Source organism: Mercenaria mercenaria, chromosome 15, assembly GCF_021730395.1.
Source record: "Mercenaria mercenaria strain notata chromosome 15, MADL_Memer_1, whole genome shotgun sequence".
In the NCBI taxonomy this organism is placed as follows: domain Eukaryota; kingdom Metazoa; phylum Mollusca; class Bivalvia; order Venerida; family Veneridae; genus Mercenaria; species Mercenaria mercenaria.
The window spans coordinates 56,854,227-56,880,033 of NC_069375.1; the positions used below are offsets into that span (position 1 = coordinate 56,854,227).

Consider the following 25,807-nt stretch of genomic DNA (forward strand, 5'->3'; position numbering starts at 1 on the left):
GCAACAACTGTTATGTACTTGTACTTTTTTGTTTAAACAGACAGTACTAAGTTTTGTTGGTCCATTGGGATTGAATATTGGTATGTGCCTTCCTGATACATGTTCTAGTGCAGATGGTTCAGCATTGATGAATATTGGTAAGACACTTGAAAATTTACAACCTACACTCGCAAGTCTTGTTAATATTACTTTATGGATGAACTTTGCGTAGATGAAAATGTTGTGTTTTGGATTTAATGCTGGAAAATCAAATATAATCTTTGATTTCAGTGACCCGCCTTCTTCGACTTAACATGACAATTCCAAAGATGTACATGAGCTGTCAAGAGAAATCACTCGAGTTCACAGATAAGGCTCTTGCAGTCACGTAAGTATTATACCGTGAGTAACGTAAGTAGCGTAAGCGACAAATGTGTCAGATTGGAAAATCTATTGCTGTCATGCATAACTGTGCTCTTGTAATTGCAAATAGGAGCTAGTGAAGTATTTGTGTTTTTATTATAAATAATACATAGGTAAAACGACATTATTGTGGGAGTGCCCTTCGTAATTACGCGAAAATTGCCCTGAAAATAAATAATGATATTCAGTCCGAAGCCCCGTACGTCATCATGTATTTGTTTGGGTAATTATCCCAAAATAATGAAGTATTAACCTAAAAAGCGATAATATAATACAACACTTTTTCATATCCAACTTCTTTGCACTTTGCTCTTTAGTGATTTACGTGGTATTTCAGAATTGTAGGTTCCATATTTGCAGCTGTTATTGTGATAGCAACAACTTATGACGTCATTATTCAACACTTCCTCCGGAAGGTGACTAAAAAGGATAAAACGGTAAATGAATTATACGGTCATATGATCTGATATTTGATGTCATCAAAAGAGAATCAGATTTTCGATTTTCTGTTAAACGGTACGTAAAACTGATGTTATGTTCACTACTATGTCCCTCATTTGTGGACATAAAATAGTGGACAGTATGCTTCAAACAATAAGCAATGCATAGTATTCCGTATAGAATACCACTGAATAACGTTTATAGTGTAGTGTAGTGTAGTGTATAAAAGTTAAGGTACATTGATTACGCATATTGTAACCAACTGCACTCTTCTAAATACCAGTGTTTGTTCACTGAAATAGCAGGCGACTTAAACAATTAATCAAACATCACTCTTAGTTTAAACAATATTTATTTTCATTATAAATTATACACAAAGTCAAACAGTTTTATATAGCAATAAATAATAACATGAACATAGCTTTCTAGTCTAAGGATATGTAAACAAGCCTGTAGAGGCTTATATTAATACAGCTCCTTGAAAGTTTGTCTTGCGATGTTTAGTGTACGACTACTTAAGCAAACATATTTTGGAGAGTAGAGAAGAAAAAAAAATATTTATATATAAAAAATAAATAATAGACCATCAAAGAAGAGGGGACAAAAGAATTGTAGGATCAAATTAATACTTCAAAGATATTGAATGCTGAGTGCTACTCGTCTTCAGAAGACAACATACAAGTAAGTTATTGAGTTCGTGGATCAGACTACGATGTGAATCGCCCAGTAGCGAGGATGTATTTCTGTACTGTTGAAAAGACAAGAGCATTTTGATCAGTAGAAAGATTTTCCGACCCATATATCAAGTTTTGGTACGTTACAGGACAAGGCAAAGTTGAAAAGAATCTTTGTCTTTGAGCAGAATATTTTTGACATGCGAGAAGAAAGTGATTTACAGTTTCGATTTCACCACAAGAGCAATAGGGTGATTCAGTAATTGATTTTCGAAAAAGGTCATGATTTAAAGAACTACATCCTAGCCGTAGTCTTGTGTGAAGTACTTGTTCATTTCTTGTACCATGATAATAGTAAGAGTGGGGTTTTTGGCAGTTTGTGTTGAGTTTGTTTTTGAAAGCAGACAGAGATGGGGCTAGTTTAGTTGATTCAGGAAGAGAATTCCAGTCACGTATAACAGAAGGTAAAAAGGAGTCTTTATACAACTGAGTACGTGTATTAATTTGAGGGGTATTATTGATGTTACGGAGATTATATCTTGATTGTGTTTGACCTGGAATGAGTTGAGATAAGTAATCTGGGGCGATATTGTGATTCATTTTGTAAAAGGTTGTCAGTTTATGTTTTTTTCTTCTGTCGGCTAATTTTTCCCATTTGAGTTCAATATAAAGTTTTTCTATGTTACATAATTTTGTTGCACCCGTTACAATTCTCGCTGCCTCAATTTGTACGGATTCAATATTTCTTTTTTCTTCTATGGTACAATTGTCCCAGACAGAGTCACTGTATTCTAGGAGAGGTCGGATAAAGGATATGTATAACTGTTCAAGAGACTTTCTGTTAAGTATAAATTTCAAAGATCTTAATATTCCTAATCTTTGCCATGCTTTAGATGTGGTTGCTGTGATATGTGACTGCCATTTCCCGTTGTTGTCAAAAGTAATGCCAAGGTGTTTATGATGTTCGACAGCTTTGATTGGAATGTTGTTGTTAAGACTGGGTGATTTGCTTTGTTCTTTTTTCTTGAGATTAGGAGCGTTTCAGTTATGGAAGGATTGAAATCTACGAGCCATTTGTTCGCCCAGTTGTGAATCTTATCTAAGTCTGTATTTAGAGTATGAGCTGCAGTTAATGGATGGTCTACGATTACATAAAGACTTGTGTCATCTGCAAAGAGTCTGATGTTTGAGTTTACTTCATTGACTATGTCATTGATGTATATAAGAAATAAAAGGGGGCCTAAGATAGAACCTTGTGGCACTCCAGCGGGAACTGTTTGCCATTCAGAATAAGCGTTGTTAATGACAACACGTTGTTTTCTGTCAGAGAGATAAGACTTAAACCAAGTAAGAAGTGTACCTCGGATACCAATAGAAGATAGTTTCTGTATGAGCCCCTTATGCCAGACACGGTCAAAAGCCTTAGATATATCGCAAAACACGACCCTTATTTCTTTTCCTTCGTCTAAGGCTTTGCAGAAATCATTGTATATGTAGAGAAGTTGATTTGTGGTAGAATCACCTTTGATGAATCCAGATTGAAGTGGTGTCAAAAGCTTGTTTGACATAAGGAAGTTGTATAAATACTTATGGATACATCTTTCCATAATTTTTCCAAGACATGAGAGGAGAGAAATAGGTCTGTAATTACTAGGATTTGATGGATCGGATTTTTTAAATACTGGGGTTACATTAGCCTTTTTCCAACCTGTTGGGACATAGGAATTGGACAGAAGTCGATTGAAATATTCAGATAGTGGAGAACACAACTCGTCCATTGCTTCCTTCAGCAGTCGAGGGCTAATCAAGTCTGGGCCGGAGGCTTTAGAAGGATCAGTGTTTGATATGGCATCTGCTACATCCTGAGGAAGTATATTAATGCTGGTAAGGACGGATTCTGCTGTGAAGTGTAAGTTTGGTAGTTCTTTGTTTGTATCGTTAATGGAGGACTGTTTACTGAAGAAGACATTCAGAAAGTTTGCTTTTTCTAGGTTAGTATTGGCTATAGTGTCACCATTTATCAATGCTGGAATTGTTTGATTAGATTTTTCAAGTTTGAGAACAGTTTTAGCTAATTTGAACCAATTTTTTGAAGTAAGTGCATTTGTATTTATTTTCTCAATTATAAAATTTTGGTATTGGGTTTTTGCCTTTTTAATTTCTTTTATTACTTCGTTTCTCATTCGGCGGAATTTTTCCCAATGATAGTCGGTATTTCGCGATTTTGCTGTATTGTGAATTCGGTTTCTTCGACGGATAAGTTTTCGAATATTAGAGTTAAACCAGGGAACATCGTTAGGACGAATCGTAACGGTCTTGTTTGGAATTGAAATTTTAGCTGCTTCGTTGATGGTGGTTGTTATTTTAGATGCTACTAAGTCAAGGTCTTCATTAGATAGAATTTCTTGCCAATTTGTCGAGCCAAGAGTGTTTCGATAGGTGTCATAATCTCCTTGATCGTACTTCCATATGTGTCTTTTATAGCACTGTGTTATTGGTTTTCTCATTTTCAAGACAAGGACTATTGGGCAGTGATATCTAGTTAGATCAGGGATAAACGGATCAGTTACAAAACTGGTTAGAACACTGTTTTGGTTTTTAATGATAAAAATGTCAATAAGAGTACTGGAACTTTCTGTAAAATGGGTAGGTTCGTCAATAGTTTGAATAAAGTTGTATGAACTAATCAGGTTGTTCATTTTATTTGAGTCGGGGCCTTTCATATTATAATTGAAATCGCCTGCAATTATGATGTTTTGAATATTTGTATTGTGTGCTCTATCGATGCTCTCTTCTATTAAAGACCAATAGTGATTATTTGCATCGGGAGGACGGTAGAACCCGCCAAGTAGTAAGGACTTATTTTGGTAGACGCATTCAACACATAGTGCCTCAAGACCTGGTAAGGAAAGGTCATTTCTTATTTTTCCATGTATATTATCACGAAGATAAATACAAACACCACCGCCAAGTCTTCCAACTCGATCGCATCGGAAAGGCAGGTTGAAATTAGATATCTTGAGAGATTCGTCTTTAACATCATGTGCCAACCAGGTTTCAGAGAAGATAAGAATGTCATATTGTTGTGCCTCTGCTTCAAGAATATCTAGTTTTGGCCGGAGACTTTGAATGTTCACATGCATAATACTTAGACCACTATTCAGGATATTTATAGATTCAGAATCAGTATCACTGCAAACCGATGATTCGCCGGAGGAATCATTTGAAGGACCTGGGTTAGGATGCACGTCTCCAGATAATAGTAATGAAACAGCAGGGACAAATGAGACAAATCTATAGCAATGTGCAGGAAACAAGTATAATTTGGCTATGCAGCAAGTAGATCCAGTCGGAGAAAGAAGATTCATCCTCGCTACGCACCTCCCTGTCTCCAATTTAAGACTTACGTAATACGTTCACTAAGGGTCATAAGGAGAACAGAGACAGAGCGGCACCTCGAAACCCATCGCAGACCAGGACACGAACAAGATTTACAGAATTTTCGGGACATGATTCTGAAATCAGCAACAATCAGCATTCTTCTAGTGGTCTTATTAAGGGGAAAGGATAGATGAAAACAAAAACAAAAATGGAGAAAAAAAGAATAAAGCGGTAGGATCCATAAAGGACGAATTTAACAATGGTACATATTTCTAGAAGCATAAGTAGGAATTCTAGATATTCCGTATGAAAGATCCGGTTCATTAAAGTATTCAAATAGTTATTGGACAGAGTCATGGTTCTTGGCCTATATTGACAATGAATGATGATAAACAAGTGTACATAGTTTCAAGACTGTACCTCTTGTAGCTTTTGAGAAAAGGATGACCTAAACAAAAACAAAAAAATAGCATAAATCACAGAATTTTCTGATTACTAAAAGGGTCATAATTCTGACAAGATGCATATCAGAATCATCATCCATGGCCCACACAGTCAAATAACGATAATGAATAAGTGTGGAAAGTTTCAAAGCTGTCCTACTAACAGCTTTTCAGAAAAAGTGGGCTTAAATAAATTTTTACCTAGCAAATCATGTTCAAAAAGGGCCGTAATCTTGACAAAATGCATATCATAATTGTGGTTCTTGGCCTAATACAGTCAACTAACTATACTAAACAAGTGCAAAATTTCAAAGCTATACTTATAGTTTTTGATAAAAGGTGGTCCCAAACAAAAATACCAACCAGTAAACTCAAATTTTCTAAGAACAACGATCAAGTGACAAAAATACCTCGTATATTTTTTTCATAAAATCTGACATGCAAAAATTACGATTATATACGAAAAATATTTTTACATTAAAAACAGTTTGGGCAATAATTTAGCGACGAGAATGTCCACATACGAGAAGAAGAGAGTTGCAAAACATACTTTAAGGAGCTTCAGACATTTACATATATGTACATGTAGTAAGGTAAACATTTGAATTGTTTACCATTTGTTTTAAAAGAACGTTCAAAAAGCAGAGCGACCGGCGCCGGCGACGCATCGTAAACAGAATGTTTAATTTAGCGGCGAAAATGTCCATAAACGAGAAAAAGAGAGTTGCAAAACATACTGTAAGGAGCTTCAGACATTCACATATAAGTACAAATAATAAGGTAAACATTTGAATTGTTTAACATCTGTTTAAGGGAAGGTTAAACAAACATAGCGAACGGCGCCGGCGACGCATCGTAAATAGAATGTACAACAATCATGCACACACTAGATTGTAATCAATTAACAAGAGCTGTGCGTAAGACAGCGCGCTCCACTCTTCGACAATTTGACAATAGAATGAATATACGTCTTAATAAGAGACCTCTGCTTTCAAAGGAAGATACAACAAGGGGCATAATTCTGTCAAGAGCAGATACCACACATGCAGATGATGATGGTAAAGAAATATTTTGAATTTCAAGTCATTATCTTATATAGCACCAAAGTTTTGTCCAGAAAACGAAAGTTGTCAACAACAAAAAATGTATGAAAGGAGCAAAGGAGTATAATTAAAATTTGGTCAAAAATACAAAATAGTGTTATAAGGATTGTTACCTCTCATGCAGATGGTGATGATAAAGATACGTTTCAAGATTCAAGTCTTTATCTTATATTGTAATAAAGTTATATCCAGAAAACTAAGATTTCCAAAAAAAAAAAACTTAAAGTATGAAAGGGTTTTAATTCTGTCAATAATACAATAGGAGTTATGGGGATTGTAACCACATATGTAGATGACAACTGTAAAGAAATGTTTTTATTTTCAAGTCATTATCTTTTAAAATACCAAAGATATGTCTATAAACGAAGGTTTCGAAAAAAAAAAAAAATTACATGAAAATAATCCCAAGTGTAACAATTTTGTGACCTTGACTTGGGTATAATGGGCCCAGCCCCTGCACATACTTTCTTTGTATACTGGACAATGTTTATGTGAACTTACAGTAAGATATAAACAATAGTAACAAAGATATGACAGAAAAACAAAGGTTGCCGAAGAACTTTAACCTTAGAAATAACCAATGTATAACACAGCCCCTGCACATACTTTGTTCGTATGCTGAACAGTGTTTATATGAATTAACAGTAAGATATAAGCAATACTCAAAACAGAAAAGGTTGCTTTAAAATAACTAAGTATACTAGTAACACCTTGATGACCTTAACCGAATAGTGGAGCTCGATATCTAAATATATAATTTTATATTTATTTATTTATTTACTAACTTAATTTATTAACCTTCGTGATATTGTTTTGCTGGCAGACTATAGTAGGACTCAAACATGTAGTCAATTATTTTAACAAAAATCGCGCCATTTAAAAATACTGCGCGGTGCAAGCATAGACAAAACTCTAAGTGGAGAATATAGAGCAAAGTAACGCATAACATCACTCTTACAAATGCATTCTGATTACGCCATTTGGTTCTCAAATCTGACTCAAAAATTGAAACTAATAGATTTAAACACTAAAAGATTTGATTAAGAATTATAATTGTCACATTTTCTTTCTCATACACTATTGGGTATTTTAGCAAAAAAGTGACATTAAAGCTGTTAATGGAGTCGATAACGCCGCATATAATCACTCGATTTCAAAAGAGGATTTATCAAACGGTGATATGAAAGTCCACAAGAATGGCGAACTGTCAAACGGATTCACTGACTTGGAAAAGGCAACAAACGGTGAAATAAGTCCCGATAAAGCACCTTATAAACCAGGTACAACTCAACAGAATTAAATCATAATGTTAGAATAGCAAATGCTTCCTCGAGGAGATTTGCTACAATAGAATATAAACACGCATAAAAAACGCGCCACAAAATAACTGTATTCTTTCGTATTTTCATTATGGTAGTTATACATGATTTGCATGAAAAAAAGAGATGTACAAGTATTTAGTTACAAACTAACAGTGACATATATTAGGCCAAGACAATGTGATCAATGTCTTAACATTTTTTTGAACTAATATAGCAATATGTACAGAAATTAGTACATTTATTTACAGTTCAATCACATTTTGTTTACCTCTTCAGTGTAAGATAGTTATTAATCTATATTTTCAAAACTATTCTGAAAAGAGATTGCCTGAAAAAGTTTGCAGATGAAGTTGTGAAGTTGTGAAAACACATTTATTCAGGAAGGGCCTAAATTGTCCACCTGATAACTTGTACTATATCTGTATATTTCCTGTATTATACGGATGAATTTTACGTAGTTTTTTGTGGCTGAAAAAAATGTAGATCACTATGTCGTGATGGGTCTTTAACGCTATTATTATACCACAAATCGTACAAACAGTTCATGTCGATTAGCTATTTTTAGTTACATAAAGTGTTTTCTAGGCCCCTTGTACCGTTACGTCTCGCCATGGAAAGCGCGTTTATAAAAGTCGAGTGTTAACAGCACGTGATCCCATTGCTGACATATCTTTACTCGTCATCCCTTGACAGCGATAATAACAGCAGATGTATGCTAAATATTTACAGGGAGGGGAATATAACTTCTATCACTATGGTTTTTGGCAATCTGGAGTAAAATAGTTTTTAAATTATTGCATATACTTGATATTATTGCATATTTGGTACAATTTTCGGGTCAAAATTGCATTTCGTTGTAGTATGCCAATATCGCCTCAAGACACGTAAGCCCTGTATTATTATGCTTTTGTTGGCCCTGACCATAAGCAAATCTACATACCCTAAAGCCTTGTTCATTTTTCAAAATGTTTTGGATACTTTTTATTAGTTATCTTCTATCAAAGATTGTAGCTGTCATTTTGGATCGTATATATTCTTTTAACTGCGATTAGTTTGCCGGAAATATTGCCGTAGTAGTATAAAACTTCTGAATAGCTTAATACCAACATTGGCATGTGAGTCTTTTTCACATCTCTGCAGACAGAAATGCACTTTAAGAATTAAGTTAAAAACTGATTTGGTCCGTTGTTTTCATCAACAAGGTCGAAAAAACGTTTCAGGAATGATTATCGTAGTACATGTAGTCAACATGTATGTACTACATGTAACAGCAAAATAGATTTTCAGTGCTAAACTTCAGTGTACTATATCAATGCTGTTTTTCGTAGGTATGTTCAGGAATAACTCCATCTTTGAATTACACGCCACAAGTAGGGAAAATTCAACTTAAATTTAATGTAAACAATCGCCAATTACAGGTATACCTGAGAAGCTGCTACTCTCTTTTTCTGTGTACACAAATGCTCCAAAAATCCTGAACACTAATCAGCCAAAGGGAACGCTGACCAGCGTCAATGGAATCCGCTTCCTCAGTATGACCTGGGTTATTCTGGACATGTATATGTCATTGGGCTAAACTTAACGGGTAAGATTATTATAGCTTGCTTAAATATATTTCTTTCTTTCGTAAGGATTTAGTTAGACCTATACTATCTTAAGTACATACGCATTTTTAGCATTTGCTGGTGGAGGAAGTTCCTAGTTTAACGATTTTATTAACTATCACGACAGCAATCTTTAACTGCCGTGTGCTGCTATAAAACGTCTACCCGAACCTGGATTCAGTGTTGTTTTCTGGTCCTTTGGGATCATGAAGTCCATTCAATATATATATGTATTAGAGTTTCCGTTAATAAGGTGATAGGGGCGTGAGATGTGTTCCACATTTCATGACCTCTCATGAACAGACTCAGTCAAACCGTATATGCTTCCAAAGTATCTTTTTACAGATTTTATCACCTAAGTGATTTCAGGCTCAGTTGAGGACCTAAGTATATAGAGCAACATACTTTCCGTAAACAAGCTGGATGACTTCCTTACTTTAAAGAATTCTTTACTCAAAGCGAGGTTTCAAATTAGAGCGACAGACGATTTGACCAGGCGAACTCGCGACCTCCCGCTCTCAAAGATTATGTCATTAAACTATCGCGGCCTTTTAACCTCTCAGTTAAGTTTGTTACTGATTATTTATTTATTTATTTTGTTGGGTTTAACGTCGCACCGACACAAATATAAGTCATATGATTATAGGTCATATGGCGACTTTTCCAGCTTTGATGGTGGAGGAAGACCCCAGGTGCCCCTCCGTGTATTATTTCATCACGAGCAGGCAACTGGCTAGAACCACCGACCTTTCGTAATCCAGCTGGATTGCTTCCTCACATGGAAAATTTAACGCCCTGACTGAGGCTCTAGCCCACATCGATGAGGGGCAATTGATTTGAAGCCAACGACGTTAACAGCCTAACCACGGAGCCACCCACCCCCCTCCCCCGCTTCCCCCACCTTGTTATAAATTATGGTAAATAGACTAATATTATTTCGTATGTCATATACATTGACATTTGATCAGTTTTTTTTAGCAACTGATTTTATACTTCCCTAATATTTATGCTAAACTGTTTATGTAGTGATTAAATTAGACGAATAATATCCTATGACATGCTCGCAAGCGATCAGATATACCGTAGTGTAACTTATACAAAACTTTAGTCATTTTGCTAGAAAATCAGAAACAATTTTCGTACGTTCTTACATTAAATACTTTTATTTTTGTTGACAATTTGGCAACGTTTATTCCACAAATAGCCAAACGATTCACATTCCAGGCGATTATGAATGCAACATTGTCTGTAGATACCTTTTTCGTCCTCAGGTTATATTAAAGTTTGTGTGTTTGTTTTATTTTTTTTTTTGTGTGTGTTTTGTTTTGTTGTAAATTATTTTGTTTCTGTTGTGAGTTGCTTTCGTTTTTTCTTCTTTTTTAGGTTTTATTTTGTTTCGTTTTGTTTTATTATGAAACTTTATAAACTATGTTAGCAAACTGAAAGGATGCAACAATGCAATCCAGTGAATTATATGAAGTATTAAACCCCAAGGGTACAGATACAGTTTCTTTGAAAATATCAGCTAGACTACGTTTTTGCTTGATAAGAAAAAAATAACACTTGCTGGATTTTCTCTAAAGATCTCTTAACACCACATGTTCGTTAGTGATCGTTTTGGTAATTCATCAGAGATACTTTTAAATTTTATGATGCTAACACTTTAATTTACAATTTTTGTTTCATTTCCTAAGCACCCTTGGAGTCTCAGAGACAACAATTATGAAATATATTATTTTCTTAACATTCGTCTTCTTTAACTGGGCTAGTTTTTAAAGTTTTTGTGTGCCATACTATCATGAGAGATTTTATAATTTCAGTGGTTTGTTAGTGTCATACCTTTCGTTACGTGAGATGAAAAAAAGAGGAGGAGCGTTAAAATTCAACTGGCTGTTGTTTTACTTTCATAGATACTGGAGGTATGACGTCATATGATGATCTATATTCCAATAATGTACTTGAAACTGATGGTCCTCACGAGTTGACTTGAACAATGCTGCAATCAACATATTGTAACATATTGTGAAGTGTTGCTTCAAGTCTTAGCCCTCTATTATATATACAATGTAATACAAGATTTATAATATATATTTACCATTAAGTGTTACTTACATACTTACAGACAGGATACATGCTATAAGATTTCGTTAAAATATTGCTTTCTGTCTGACCTTTCTACATTAAAATTTATTTGCATTTTAATATTGCTTTTAGTCTGACATCTCTATACGCGCTATACATTTGTTTACAGACTCTCTTGTCTATACCTGTTACTGTTTTACATTCAAACTATGCTTCCAGGTTGACACCACCATACATGCTACTGCTCATGTTGTATGTACCAACGTTTAAATACTGGGCATACGGACCATTCTGGCCACAGACAGGCTTAGACGTCAATGAATGCAAAGACACCTGGTGGACTAATTTATTATACATCAATAACGTTTACAAAGCAGACAAACAAGTTAGGATTAAATGTGTTAAAAATAATTTTTCCGAGTTTTCATGTTGATATAATACATGGCATGTTTGCTGAATTTTCGACATTGGGTTAATATTGATACAAAGTAGAGAAACGTTATTTGGTGATATCAAGGAAGCATTTATTCACAAAACAAGCCATCATTAATTTGAGGAAAAAACTTGTGGTCTAACACATTTGCTTTTCACTTAAATCAGCTTGGTCATATGTGTGTTTATTGTAATGTGTTATATGTATCAATGTTTTGCATATTCTAGACTTATATAAGCAATAAAATATGAAATAACACATGCAGTTCTAGCAGGAGTCTCAGCGGTTTCTAGATGTATATTTCAGTCATTATATGCTTTTCAATTATAATGTTGATTAGTAATAGTATTTTTTGACAAACTTATATCTTTGTACTAGAAAATTATTGCTTGGAAATGTTGAAATCTTCTACCAGCGTCTTTGGTACATGTCGTGGTATCCCCGTATTATTGACTGCTTTGTTTTAGTGTATGGAATGGGGCTGGTACCTAGCCAACGACATGCAATTCTATGTGATAAGTCCTTTTATGCTGGTTCCTCTTTATTAGTAAGTATTTACGTTGCGCTTTTCTAGTAAGATTACTACTAAGCGTAACTATTTCCACTTTTCTAGTAAGTTTACTGGTTCTGTTTTTCAAGTTAGTATAGAAGTTCAACATTTTTGCAATGCACGTACTGGTTCCATTTTTCCTGTAAGTATTTTGCTGGTGTCTATTTGTTGTTGGTATATCATTTCATTAAAACAAAAGGTACTGCGTTACATCAAAATAAAGTATGTGAATTCATGTGTCTACAACTCAATGTCTTGTTTGTCATGTAGAAATATATTCGTGGTAAATAAGGGCAGTGAATGGAATCGGACAAACAAAACCGAACAGTTCGGTTCTGGCCTTTTTGGTGTCAAACATGTCCTTAATTATAAAGAGAATTGATGTGAGGTTAGCTATATCTCCCATTCCTTTTATGATCGTTTCGAACAGTTCATTATATATTTACAATTTACAAGAAAAATTGGAAAGTCAAGTTACTGAGGTTGTTTTAAAAGGATCTTCCTATAGATTTCAGAATAAAAGCTCGGATAGGTAGTCTTTTATCTTCACATATCATTTTAAATTGGTGAAACTGATAAAGTAGATATGGAATGTTAAGTTCATAGTCAATGATCAACTTTCGTTGGATAAATAAAACGCAAGTACTATTCATATAGCTACATCCTGTGATCACCCGGTTCAGTTTGTAAGGGACTGGCTGTAACATATTATTTTATGAAAAGAGGAAATCTGTTAAGGCGGTGAATGAAACAAATTTTGTGCAAGTTTTAACTGTATCATAAAAATACTTAATTTTACTCCCACAAACGATGTTTTAGGTGTTTTTTTTTTTTTTTTTTTTTTTTGTTCTTCATTTTATTTTGTTTTGTTTTCGGGAGGGCGGGTATATAGGAGTAAATGCTTGTCGGTCGGTCGGTCTGACGGTCCGTAATTTTTCATGGTTTCCGGACAATAAATAATGAATGGCTTGATAGGTTTAAATGAATGTTGGTACACATGTGTAACATCATGACATCATGAAATACGGGTCAAGTAAGACTTAGTAGGTTAAAGATCAAGGTCACAGTGACCCAGAACAGTTAAACCGTTTCCGGATGATAACTTGAGATCGCTTGAGCCTAGGATCATGAAAATTGATAGAGAGGTTGATCATGCCAAGCAGATAATCCATATTAGTTTTGGTGTCAGAAGGTTAAAGGTCAAGTCCACATTGACCCGGAACATTTAAAACGTTTTCTGATGATAATATGAGAACGCGTAAGCCTAGGATAATGAAAACTGATAGAGAGGTTGGACATGCCCAGCAATTAACCCATATTGATTTTAAAGTCAGAAGATCAAAGGTCAAGGTCCCAGAGACCAGGAAAACAGTTAAACAGATTCCACATGATAACTAAAGACCGCTTGGGCCTATGATCATGAAATTTGACTGGAAGATTAGTCATGATCAGCAAATGACCCCTATTGATTTTGAGATCAGTAAGTCAAAGGTCGATGTCACAGTGACCCAGACCTTTTTTTCCAAATAACTAGAGAATGCGTTGGTCTAAGATTACATTTGATACTGAGGTCACTTAAGACTACACAGGTGTAACATCATAAATTACAAAACAAGTTCGACTTTGGCTACAAACCAACATTTTGTTGACGTAGTTATGGCCTCTTTCAAATTTAACATTTGCCAAACTCATGGTTTTCAGACAGTAGTTCATGAAAGGCTTGACATATTTAAATAAAGTTTGGTAGTGTAACACAGGTTTAGGTTCAACTTTGCCTACAAACCACCATTTTTAGTTTTAGTTATGGTCCCTTTCTAACTTAAAATTTGCCAAACTCGTGGTTTCCGGTCATGAAAGGTGACAGAATAAAATATTTTTGATACACAGACATAACATCATAAAATATTTGTTGACGTTGGCTTACTTGGCCTACTTCTGTGACCGGGCCGTATTGTGTGAATAGCATTCGTCACTCCTGTGACAGCTCTAGTTTAATATAAAGACGTTTTAATGTTGCAATAACTGAACTGGTTTGTCACAAAATGCTGTACTACATGCTTTGCTACAAAAACGTTTCTGACAAAGTATTTTCTGTATTATCTTAGCTCACCTGTAGCCGGGGCTGTTGCGTGTCTTGCACTAATACTTGGAAACTTCATAAGCGCAGGCATGATATCTAGTCATAACAATTTTCAAGCGAACATAGTGTTCGAGTGAGTATGTTTATATATAATATATTTAACAATATCTATAATCTATTGAGAATTTATGTGAGTCATGTAGGAAAATTTTTCATTTAGGAAAACGGACATTGAGCAAAAATGCAACAGTATTCAAAAGTCGACTCTGCCTGTTATCAAGCTGGTTTTAAAAGTAATACGTGTAATTGTTTTAATGTAATATCCAAAAACTTTCCGACTGGTTTATTTCTTGTAATTAACGTTTTGCTTTGCGCATATATTATACCTGATGTCTCTGCTGAATCGTGCTGTATTTAGCCATTTTGCTGGTTAGTCTTTTATAAGGTCAGTCAGTGTTTTTGCTCTGTAATATGATCTTTCCTGAAGTCTTAATCCTGTGACTATTTATACAACAGAAATATTGGTAAACATTGAGACATCAATATTTCTGGGTTTGTAGCTACTCGTAATCAAATTAATATTTAAATAACCAGTCTGCATACTTGAATTGGATGAATTTGTTTCATACTCATGTCATCCGCATCCGGCTAAATTCTTTCTCAACTTATAACACACAAGTTATTTGTGAAATATTATGTCGTTATTTTATTATATGCAGATATATCTGAAATAATAACTTACACGAATAGACTTAACCCATCTGTCTTTTGTATATATGTAGCAACTGATATCGAAATGCATTTTAATAATAATCTTCTTATTTCTAGTCAAGATCAAACGGTCGGTATGAAGTTGTATATTAAACCATGGAATCGGGTTGGACCATACGTTGTCGGCTTCTTCACTGGATATATTTTATACAAGACAGAATGCAAAGTTAAGATGTCGAAGGTTTGAGCTGCTTATTGACACATTGCCATTTTGACTGTAGATTGGGAATTATTTGCTTTATCAGACTTTGTAGAAATAGCATGTATATGGACTAGTTGTAATAACTGTGTGTCGTTGATAGTATTTGGATGGGTCTTGCTTCATTTCTGCTGGACATTTCCAAACTATCATATTTGAGTTATAGTTTTGATTATTTCTTATAGCCAGTTTCTTGATTTAAAGGTAGTTAACCTTGTTGGATGGTCCGTAGCAACAGCAATGGCAGTAAGCGTGTTATATGGACTATATACATCTGACGGTTCTCCTCCTGACTTTTCAAATAGTGTGTCTGCCCTGTATAACGCCACATCTAGAACTGCCTGGGGATTGAGTGTTGCCTGGGTGATATTTGCCTGTGCAACAGGATACGGAGGTAAGTGGTTTCCTCGTACGATGCCGCATTTAGTATTTCCAGGGTATTGAGTGTTACTTTGGTGATATTTGCATGGGATAACTTTAAGATCTCTGCCCTGTATACGCATATATATTAGATCCGTTTGTGTATGTTGACTTGATGATTTTGTCTTTAAATACGGATTTTATAGGTTGTTGTTTTAGGAACGACTTTAAGATTATCAAGTCTAGTTTGTAAATTTAATGATATGTTGTGATGATAATTATGCCAAAAGATGAAATATGAGTTATACATGTCTCGAGGCTAAAACAAAACCTTTGTGTGTATTTTAACGGTATTTCAACACCAAGTACTGTTCCTATGTAGAACACAGATGATTTATGTGTAACAAATGAAATGGTTAACTATTTTACCACGAATTCACATTTTCAAACGGATTCCATTTAATTTACTACTTTTGTACGGTAGTGAACATCAACTCATATTATCGATCGACTGGTTGACCATCTTCGAATCAAATTCTCTTTCGGTTCATTCCTAACATATAACATACTTTTCCCCTTAGATGCACCAAACCTCGCACCACCCCCACCCCCACCCCACCCCACGCCCATCTAGCTTACAGAATATATATGATTCTACCGATCTACCCTCTCATATCAGAAATAAATGCTGGATTTGCAACGATGGTCTTCCTCAAGTGCTTAAGTTGGAAGGCCAAAGAACCACTTAACCTTTATTGTAACCAAACAAAAAATAACAAACTATATGCGAAATAGACAATAAACTAATCCGTCAGGGCGTGGTATCGTTTCATCGTAGCCCACTTACGAACTTAAATACTTTATGTACAAGCATTTTCCACAGAAAATGAGCGCTCTTTAGTATTAGGGGCAAAAGACGTTTTGCTCCTATGGTGGGATACTAACTTTTACTTACTGCACATACCTTGCTCGCATACCTTTGACAATGATATAACGAGCTTAATTGAAGACGCTTTAAAAGCCTCTCTATCTTGACGAGATATAATTTTCGAAAAGACCTTTGCTGTCATTAATTTTTCTATTCAGGTCTTAGTCCATTTACATTCTGCGCTTACATGATACGTATTTCTTGTGTACAAAAAGTAAATAAATTATGAATTTATTAAAGGACCTGTTTTTGCATTGCTGTCATGGCGTGTTGTTACATCTTTATGATGACTTATATTTTGTGCATACCTATTGTAAATGCCTTGTAAGAAAACAACATTAGTTATGAATTAATTACAGGGCCTGTGAATGCATTGCTGTCATGGCGAGGTATAATACCTCTTAGTCGACTTACATACTGCGCATACCTTGTACACCCACTCGTGATTTATGTTTACATCTTCAGTAGGAGAACGATGATGCATTGGTATGATCTTGAAATGGTTAGTGTGTACATGATCATCTGTTTTTGTGTTTACTTCAGCAGCTGTACTACAAACTGCAAGAGTCGTATCAAAACGTAATGTACAGCTATGCGTCAATGCTACATATAAATCTTCTGTAAGAAATATAACTGTAGGTGACATATGTGATTATCTGTATGTGACAAATATGCTTCTGTTAGTGGTCTACACACAGTCTCAAGATAACTGACTGTATAAAGTGGTATTGACTTATAGGCGAAGCCATAATCATATATTGACTGGCTACAGTGTTGTTATAACATTTGGACGTCACTATAATGGGTTGCTGTAACCAGAGTTTGGACCAAAACATTGGAAAACAGTGACTAAATGCTGCAAATTGAATTTTATAGTAAAACATTTATTGGCTTTATGTCTGGTCAATATAATGATTTATCGTAAGGTGGTCGGTAAATACTCATGTCAACCTTTTTAAAAGGCACTAATTGTATATAATACCAACTTGTTTTAAAAAGCCTTATCTTTAACGGAAAATGTCATATAGGTAATGAATATGTGTTGTTGAGCAACTAACGATACATATTTAAGCATGGGCCACTTTCATTTCAGATTTACCTTTTCTTGGGACATCTTTGTGTATCTTATGCGGCTGCCTTTCTTCTTTCCCTGGCGTTTGAATGCCCAATGATTGGACTGGAAAAAGTGTTGCTAGGCAGAAAGAAAAACAGCTAGACTGCCAACTACAGTAAATTTTTAATGCAAAACTCGTTAATTGCAATCAATCAGTATGAAGCGATAATAATGTGTTGATCATTATGGAATTGAATCTGCACATGGTAAACAACAGCCTCGTTGTTACACTTTTCTGTAGCCATACATTTTTTATGTTTTATTGATTTTGTAAATATACTATAGTCATATTTATTGTAACACATTGAAGATAACCTTGGAAACAGAATGTCGTCTGAAGGAGGGCTTTTCAAACAGGATACCTAAGCAGCTTTATGATGAGTTTGCATAAAAATCCCAATGTTCATGCACGGAAGATGTCTTAGTGCATGAACATTGTTTTTGTTGTGTAATTTACATTCAAATAAAGTGTGTGTGATTTTCAGAAGTTTAGGTCTAATCCGGCAGCGGGTAAAACGTCCCCCAATAAATTAAAAACAAAAACAAAATGAATGAGAATGTACATGTAGGTTATGTCAATGCCCTCCATAAAGTTGTTTTCATGTTTTCAAGAATCGATGCCATGAAAGCAGAGAAGAAAGAGTGTTTAGAATAGTGTGCTTTAGATTTTAGATTTATAATGATGTAAACCATTTTATGTCAGAAAATACTTTGAACTGAAGTATAAAGTTCAATCCAGTAAGAAATAAAAATGACCGAAATAACTGTTGTTTGAATTTGTAAATGATTACATTTGATTTGTCGTAAATAAAGAACTTCAGTATCTCAAACAGGACATTCTGTTGCATTAACCCTTACACTGCTAATATTTGTATAACGAAATTATCAATCTTTTAATTTGGACAGTACATGTACCGTTAACTATCAAAAGGGGTGCTTACCAAAAAGTTTCTGACTGAATGGCGAATATTGCAGACCATGATCAGACTGTACGGACGTGAAGGCTGATCTCGGTCTGCACTGGTCACAAGGGCAGAATCACTTGCCTCCAGCAGTCTGAGGGTTAAAACGAAATACCCACCTTTAGATTCAAGTTAGTAAAGAGACAAATTTGAGCCGGAAAATTTATGTCATGTTCGTTGATATGACGCTTGTAGACACTGATCAAATAGGAAACTTCGAGAGATTGCATTTTTAAACATGGAGCAACTTCAAAAATCACCTTTTGCTGTTTTGCATAAGAAAGCAGCCTCGTCATCTGAACGTGTTGATTTGTGTAAATATGGATGTGCATGTTAGGTCATTTTGTTTAATATAGAAGTTTCTTCATTCACTCCTTATTGATTTTATCTAAATATAAATGCTCGCAGAAACAGTACCGACAACTGTAATAAAAGTTTTCAGTATGAAAAACTTTTCTTAACTTTCTGCATACATGTACCTGCTTGCCTTTTCATAATTATTTTGGAAGTGCCACGTAATCTCATTAAATAATAAATCTAATTAATCAATGAAGTAGTTTGGAAGAGAAATGTGTTTTGATCACAACATTTACGGACTTAGATAATCTGGTACTTTTGTGGCAGCCCGACATTAATTTCGTAGGTACAATCGCAGCCGAGATCCAAGCTGCATTGCCGCTCTATTTAAGTTGTAATCTTTTATTACACTTATTGCAAAATCTGTGAAAGAGCAGCCTTCTGAGATGCTGAATTATCAAAAAGTTCAATGTATACATATGCAAGTATTTCTTGCCAGCTGTTTCGTTTGCAGCCGTGACACAAATAAACGATTCCCGGAAAGCGAGATATCTATATTATAAACCATTTAGTGTTTGGAGATTACCCATGAGGTGAATATTGGTTTTAGAAATATGTACCTCAGAGACATCACTATTCATAACATATATACTGAATACTGAATTGTTGGAAATACCGTATACAAAGTAAGCTTTTTTGGAACTACACATTTTGTCTCGTACTGCAGGTACTTTCGACTGTCCACGTTCTATTTTGTAGAACATATCCAAGTTCACTTCCAGAACTGCATTTGATATATAATAAGAAAATAGAATAACCTTTCTTCAAACCCTTTTTTACTTGGTGTGAATACTTTGGTATACTTCTTATGACAAACAAAGGCCATTGAGGCGTTAAAAGGCTAAATCAAAGCTTCAGTCAGGAGAATCTTTCTAAACACTTTACAAAGTCAGAGATATTGATGCTGTCGTTACTGGACATAAAGAAAGTGTAAGTGGACACCATCATTACACAGATATACATAATGTATTCCTGTAAGCCTGTGTCGCCTGCCGAAATTATTTTAAACAACTTACTGTGACCTCCACGTTGAATGTACTCCAATTAATTTTCAGTGGTTTTGTCTCGACTCACAAATGAAAAATGGCATAATAATTTTGATATTTATCGAAAAGGGCTTCCAATAATTGATGCAGTCTCTGCCTTATTGTTTAAAAAAAAGTATAGGAAACTATGTATAAACACGATCCGACAATTTACTCGGTATGTTTGTTAAATTCGGTTATAGAAACGTATTTGGATTCATTTAACATTGTAAATAATGTAGACCTAAACTTTGTATACATTTTACCGCCTTTTTACGCGACGTTGTTTTAACGACGTCACGTCCGTTGTTTTTATCGTTATTCTTCCCTGATGAAGGCTTAACGCCGAAACGTTTGAAGTTTATCTTTATCTATGAACAAACGCTACACGTGTTGTTGTTGATTTTTCCTGTTTATTAATTGTTTTAATAACTATAATAGTCTGATCTTTTCGAATTACATCTCTTGAGAAGAGTGGTAGAATTATTGTCGAGAAAAATAAATTTATGTACTTAGTAGCATGAGTTAGTTCATTGCTGTTTAAAGGGTAGTCAAAATAATTTTTCCTAGACAGCAGACATTTAAACGTTTGCATTGGGCCGATAAACTAAGAGTATGTTTGGTAAAAATTAAATCAGATGTGGAGGAACACAGTAACATTTGACAAAGAGGCTTGAAATGAAACAGAGTCAATTCTTAAATTGGTTAAGTTTTAGTAAAATCTCTAACAATAATACGTTTTACCTGCAAAGATATGCATACAGCCATAGGAGTTAATGGATAGTCCATAAACTTTAACTCTCGAGCTCAGCAAAAGTATTACCGACCGTTTTCAACAGTCATATTTTTCACCCATACATGTTAAATGGGTGAAAATTTATCTTTTAAGAAAGAACGAAGCACACGGATTTTACATAAATGCTCCCTCCGAAAACAATACATTTGTTAAACCAAATCATGAAAGTTTTTTAAAGATTTGTGATAAACGAAGATAAGTGCGTAAAACTTAGGTATTTGGAAATGTAAGCCGGGTTCATTCCTTAACAAAACTTGCAAGTTGAATTGCAAGAATTGAATGGAAACTCTACCTATCCATTTACATCGGTTTTTATTTTTCTAGCGTTTTTTTTTTTTTTTTTTTTTTTTTTTTTTTTTTTTTTTTCTTTTCTTTTGAACAGCGGGGTACAGAAGAGCCGGTTATCCACAGTGCATGATATATAACTACTATTTTTGAAGAAATAGTAACTATGTAAATTACCAAGGACGTAAATATCTTCTTCAAATACATGTAACTGCATAAATATGTGGATCACTTTTTTTGTTATCGAATGTAATGTAGACGTAAAAGAGAACGGCTCGGCTTGTATCAAAGGCCATCTTATGAAATTTTGTCGAAATATAAAATCGGTATGTCTTGAGCTCGGACTGATTTACTAAACGCTCAAGGAAGCTACCTTGTGCGTTTAACTAATGTGAGTAAGGTTGCCCTATTTGCCAATCGTTGCGCTGATCGCAAATTGGATATTTGCGCTGAGCGATTTACAAATCGCACATACTGGTTATTTGCACTTAACATTTGCTCTTCTACTGCAAGTATTATTACGCAAAGCCATCAATATAGGTTTGAGAAATACATGTCTTAGAGCTCATGGAACAAACACGCTCATCAAAACTATTTCTTTTTGGTGCATCCGTCGAATTAAAAAGGGAAAATAATTTTCTAGCGATTTTCTTGATAGAAATATAAAATTCTGCAAATCGAAAGGAAAATATCGTCATTTACGACATACATGGCACTAACAAAATGCCATCACAAATACCACAGGCCTCGGAAAATGATAATTGCTAATATTTTATTATGACATTATCAAAAATATGAAAGTAATAATGCAAGAATTTGCACTTTTCAAATACCATTGAGTAATTTGCTATTAATTATCGTAATTAGCCCTGGCACAACTCTCAATTCTCGTAGGAATGGTTATATCAGATTTGTTTTTAGTAATGGCGACAACAAGTTTGGTGATTAGTTTTCATTTAGAGATCAGTTATTTCACTGGGGACTGGGAAGCAGCAAAACAAACAGGCCGAGATTAACTGAGCCGCACCACGAGAAAACCAACAGCATCCGCGCAGTCTAGTCAGGATCCATGATGTTCGCTAACGGTTCCTCTAATTGCAATAGGCCTTGAAAGCGTACAGCATGGATCCTGACCAGACTGCGCGGATGCTCAGGCTGGACTGGATCCATGCTGGTCGCAAATGCAGTATGTTGGTTTCCTTATGGTGAGGCTTAACTGTTACACCCCTATATCAAGGCCGTGAATTAACTGTTGCACAGTTTGATTATCTTCATTTTTTGATAAACCTATTCTGGAATAAAGTTTTGAAAATCTCTTGTTAAATTTTAAAAATTATGAAATTATTCGACATCCTATTGTCTCTACGAAATATTTTGAAAAACAGATGTATACGTCAACCTTTTGTTTCTATGAAACATTTTGATGAAAATACTTACACTGTCAGTCACTCTACTTTTTTCGATAATAATTTGAATGCCACAACATTATTTCTCAAATAAAATGCTGGAAAATTTTTATATTATTGTATGATTTTTTTTTTAAATATTTAATCGTTTACAAAAATCATTTTGTAAATTTCATAGTCATTGTTTTGTTTTCTTGTTATACATTACATTACATTCTTTAAATGATAAGAAAACGTTGCTTTTGAACTTGCTTAGAATCCAGAAACTGTGACTGTAAATTTCAATCATGAAATATGAGTCATATTTGATATTTAGACCCATTTTCAGAAAAATATTATATTTGCATCATATGGCATTTGATTTATATTAAGTGTTATGACACATAAATAGGGAACATGCCTTTCGGACTGTAGAATATTAATATTCTTATTCACTTCATAAAAATACGGCAGCATTTTCCTAATTCAGAATCCTGTTTTTTAAACATCAGTGATGCTATATGTGACAACTACGTACACATTTTCTATGTTATATAATAGAATAATTTATTTTGTTTTGGGTTTAACGCATTTTTTCAGCAGTATTTCAGTCATGTAACGGCGGGCAGTTAACCTAACCAGTGTTCCTGGATTCTGTACAAGTACAAACCTGTTCTCCGCAAGTAACTGCCAACTTCCCCATATGAATCAGAGGTGGAGGACTAATGATTTCAGACACAATGTCGTTCATCAAAAAGTGGTAAAGTTTATTTCAATTCCAACAGACTAGAAGCCCATGAGGACATAAACATGCACATTTATATGACGAACAGTGAAATCAGCATGTATGAATAAACCATATGTGTATATGTGTCTACATCTATACATTTGGAGAAGGTTACACACTAATAATAGATTAATATATAGAGGATATTTGTTTGTTTTGAGTGAATATGGAATATATCTCACTGAGAAGTGAGAAAATGTGAAAATTTTCTCACTTCGAGGTGAGATATATTCCATATTCACGAAAAACAAACAAATTTTCTTTTTATTTTATGCTCAATTACGTTGAGAAATGCATTTTGCAACTGTTTTAATCTCAGAGCGGGAAACAGACGCGCGTAAACAGACATGACGTCAGACGTGCTGTGACGTTATAAAGACGCATGCAACATAAAGATCCATTTTGTTTTATATTTTGCTGCATAACGGTATGAAATTCTCTTTAAGTAAAATAATTTGAATCGAGAAATATACTATAAAGAACAAAGTGCGACTATAATTTTCATCCTGTTTTAAGCAAATAATTTAAAATTCATACACAATGTATGAGGGGGCGGAGCTCATATCTCTCACAGTGTGAAAATATAGATTTCATATTTTCACAGTGTGACCGATGAGATATGAAAATATTTAACTGATAGAATACAGTATTTCATTAGTTAGCATAAAATAAAATTATATTTATACATAGTATCTACTAATAATGAACTGAAAAAAAAATATTCCAGTCTTATAGATTCAGATATATTGCTGTCTTGAGTTGGTCCTTAACGAAACGAAACAAAAGGAACAACAGACAGGATAATCGTAATTCTTTATCACGAAATTACTTCTGCGAAACATACAAACATATCTAAATTACAAGAATATTTGTTTTGGCTGGAATATTTTTTACGGGAAAACGAAAAATATTGTTACCGATACATATTTGCATTTCTTAAAGTAAAAGCATGGTATTCATATACTCCTAATTTTTTCACGACTGACTGATTTTCATTATTTAACAATTCTATTAATTTATACATGTTTGGTCTTCTACAGAATTTTAATGGGATCTATTGTTTCCTCAAATCATTATACAATGTACATTCAAAAACAAAATGAAATTCATCTTCTAATACATTGCAAATATGACATCGTCGTTCATTTACAGGTATACTTAATGATCTAGCCCAACGACTTGCCTCTATCTGTAGCCTATGAGAAGAAACTCTCAACTGAACAAGTGACTGACAAAATTTATTAACAGAAAGATATTCCAAGTATGGTTGAAATCTAAAAGAGGCTATGTTTCGATAAAAGAGTGCACGTGTAGAATTTTCTAGTCGATCGTGCCAATTTTGTATAAATTGATCATTTATTCTTTGTTTAGCCATGCTTAAGAATAGATTAGTATTACCTACACTTTGATGAAAACCTAAAGAACATAACAGATTTTTAAGCAAAGAACACCGATTAACCTTATTTGGAGCATTTTCTAAGTCATCTTTTAACATTTTGTACACAAGAATAACATATTTATTTTCACATGTACACACAATTTTTGTCCAGTATTTAATAATGTTATAAAAATATATACATTTAAAACTAATTCTAACCAGTTCACCATATATAAAATCATTCTGTGTGATTTTCTTGACTCCTAGCAATTTCTTACAAAATTTAAAATGCATTTTTTCAATTGATAGATCTTTTGAAAAGCCACACACTTCACTGCAATAGTTCAAAATAGGCGCGACAAGTTTGTCAAATAATTCTAGCTTATTCTTTGGAGATATATAAGTAAATTTATAAAGGTATTTGTTTAATTTAAATACTGCTTTTTGAGCCTGTCCAACCAAAGTGCTTTGAGCAGTGCTCAATGAACCACCACACGTAAAAACGATCAAATAGTCACGGAGAACATGCGCCCCGCCCGAGGATCGAACTCGCGACCCCGCGATCCGTAGACCAACGCTCTTACCTACTGAGCTAAGCGAGCGGGTTATATATAGAATAAAGTGGAAGGAGTGTTGACATTCGTTTGAGCGAAAACTCCTAGCATTCCATCGATGTCGCTTTGCGACCTTAAAAAATATCTCCATATTGTTACTCTTTGGACTGTGTTTATACTGGCTGGTCCTTTGGTATTCAACGTTCAAAGTGTCATATTAACGAGAGTTCCGTTTACAGCGTGAGCGTATTGCATCTCTAATGAAATGATGCGATCAAACAGTAGACCTTAGCTCAGCTAGGACAGGAACAAGGTCTAAAACTATTATTTTACTTAAAATTCAAATTAACAGTATCTTATATATTGTGATATTTATTTTAACTTGTCTTGA

General features: G+C 34.3%; 1 protein-coding gene across 1 annotated transcript; it reads left to right on the plus strand.

Moving 5' to 3' along the window:
* The first annotated feature begins 6,040 nt into the window (after positions 1–6,040).
* On the plus strand, positions 6,041–18,631 carry LOC123565969 (nose resistant to fluoxetine protein 6-like). Its single transcript, XM_053524258.1, has 13 exons — positions 6,041–6,121; positions 7,538–7,724; positions 9,185–9,337; positions 10,491–10,641; positions 11,191–11,289; positions 11,672–11,880; positions 12,053–12,063; positions 12,353–12,432; positions 14,633–14,648; positions 15,195–15,467; positions 15,690–15,879; positions 17,133–17,275; positions 17,867–18,631. Exons 1-13 carry the CDS (start codon positions 6,041–6,043, stop codon positions 17,987–17,989), a joined length of 1,716 nt encoding a protein of 571 aa, XP_053380233.1. The 3' UTR covers positions 17,990–18,631.
* Positions 18,632–25,807: the final 7,176 nt, after the last annotated feature.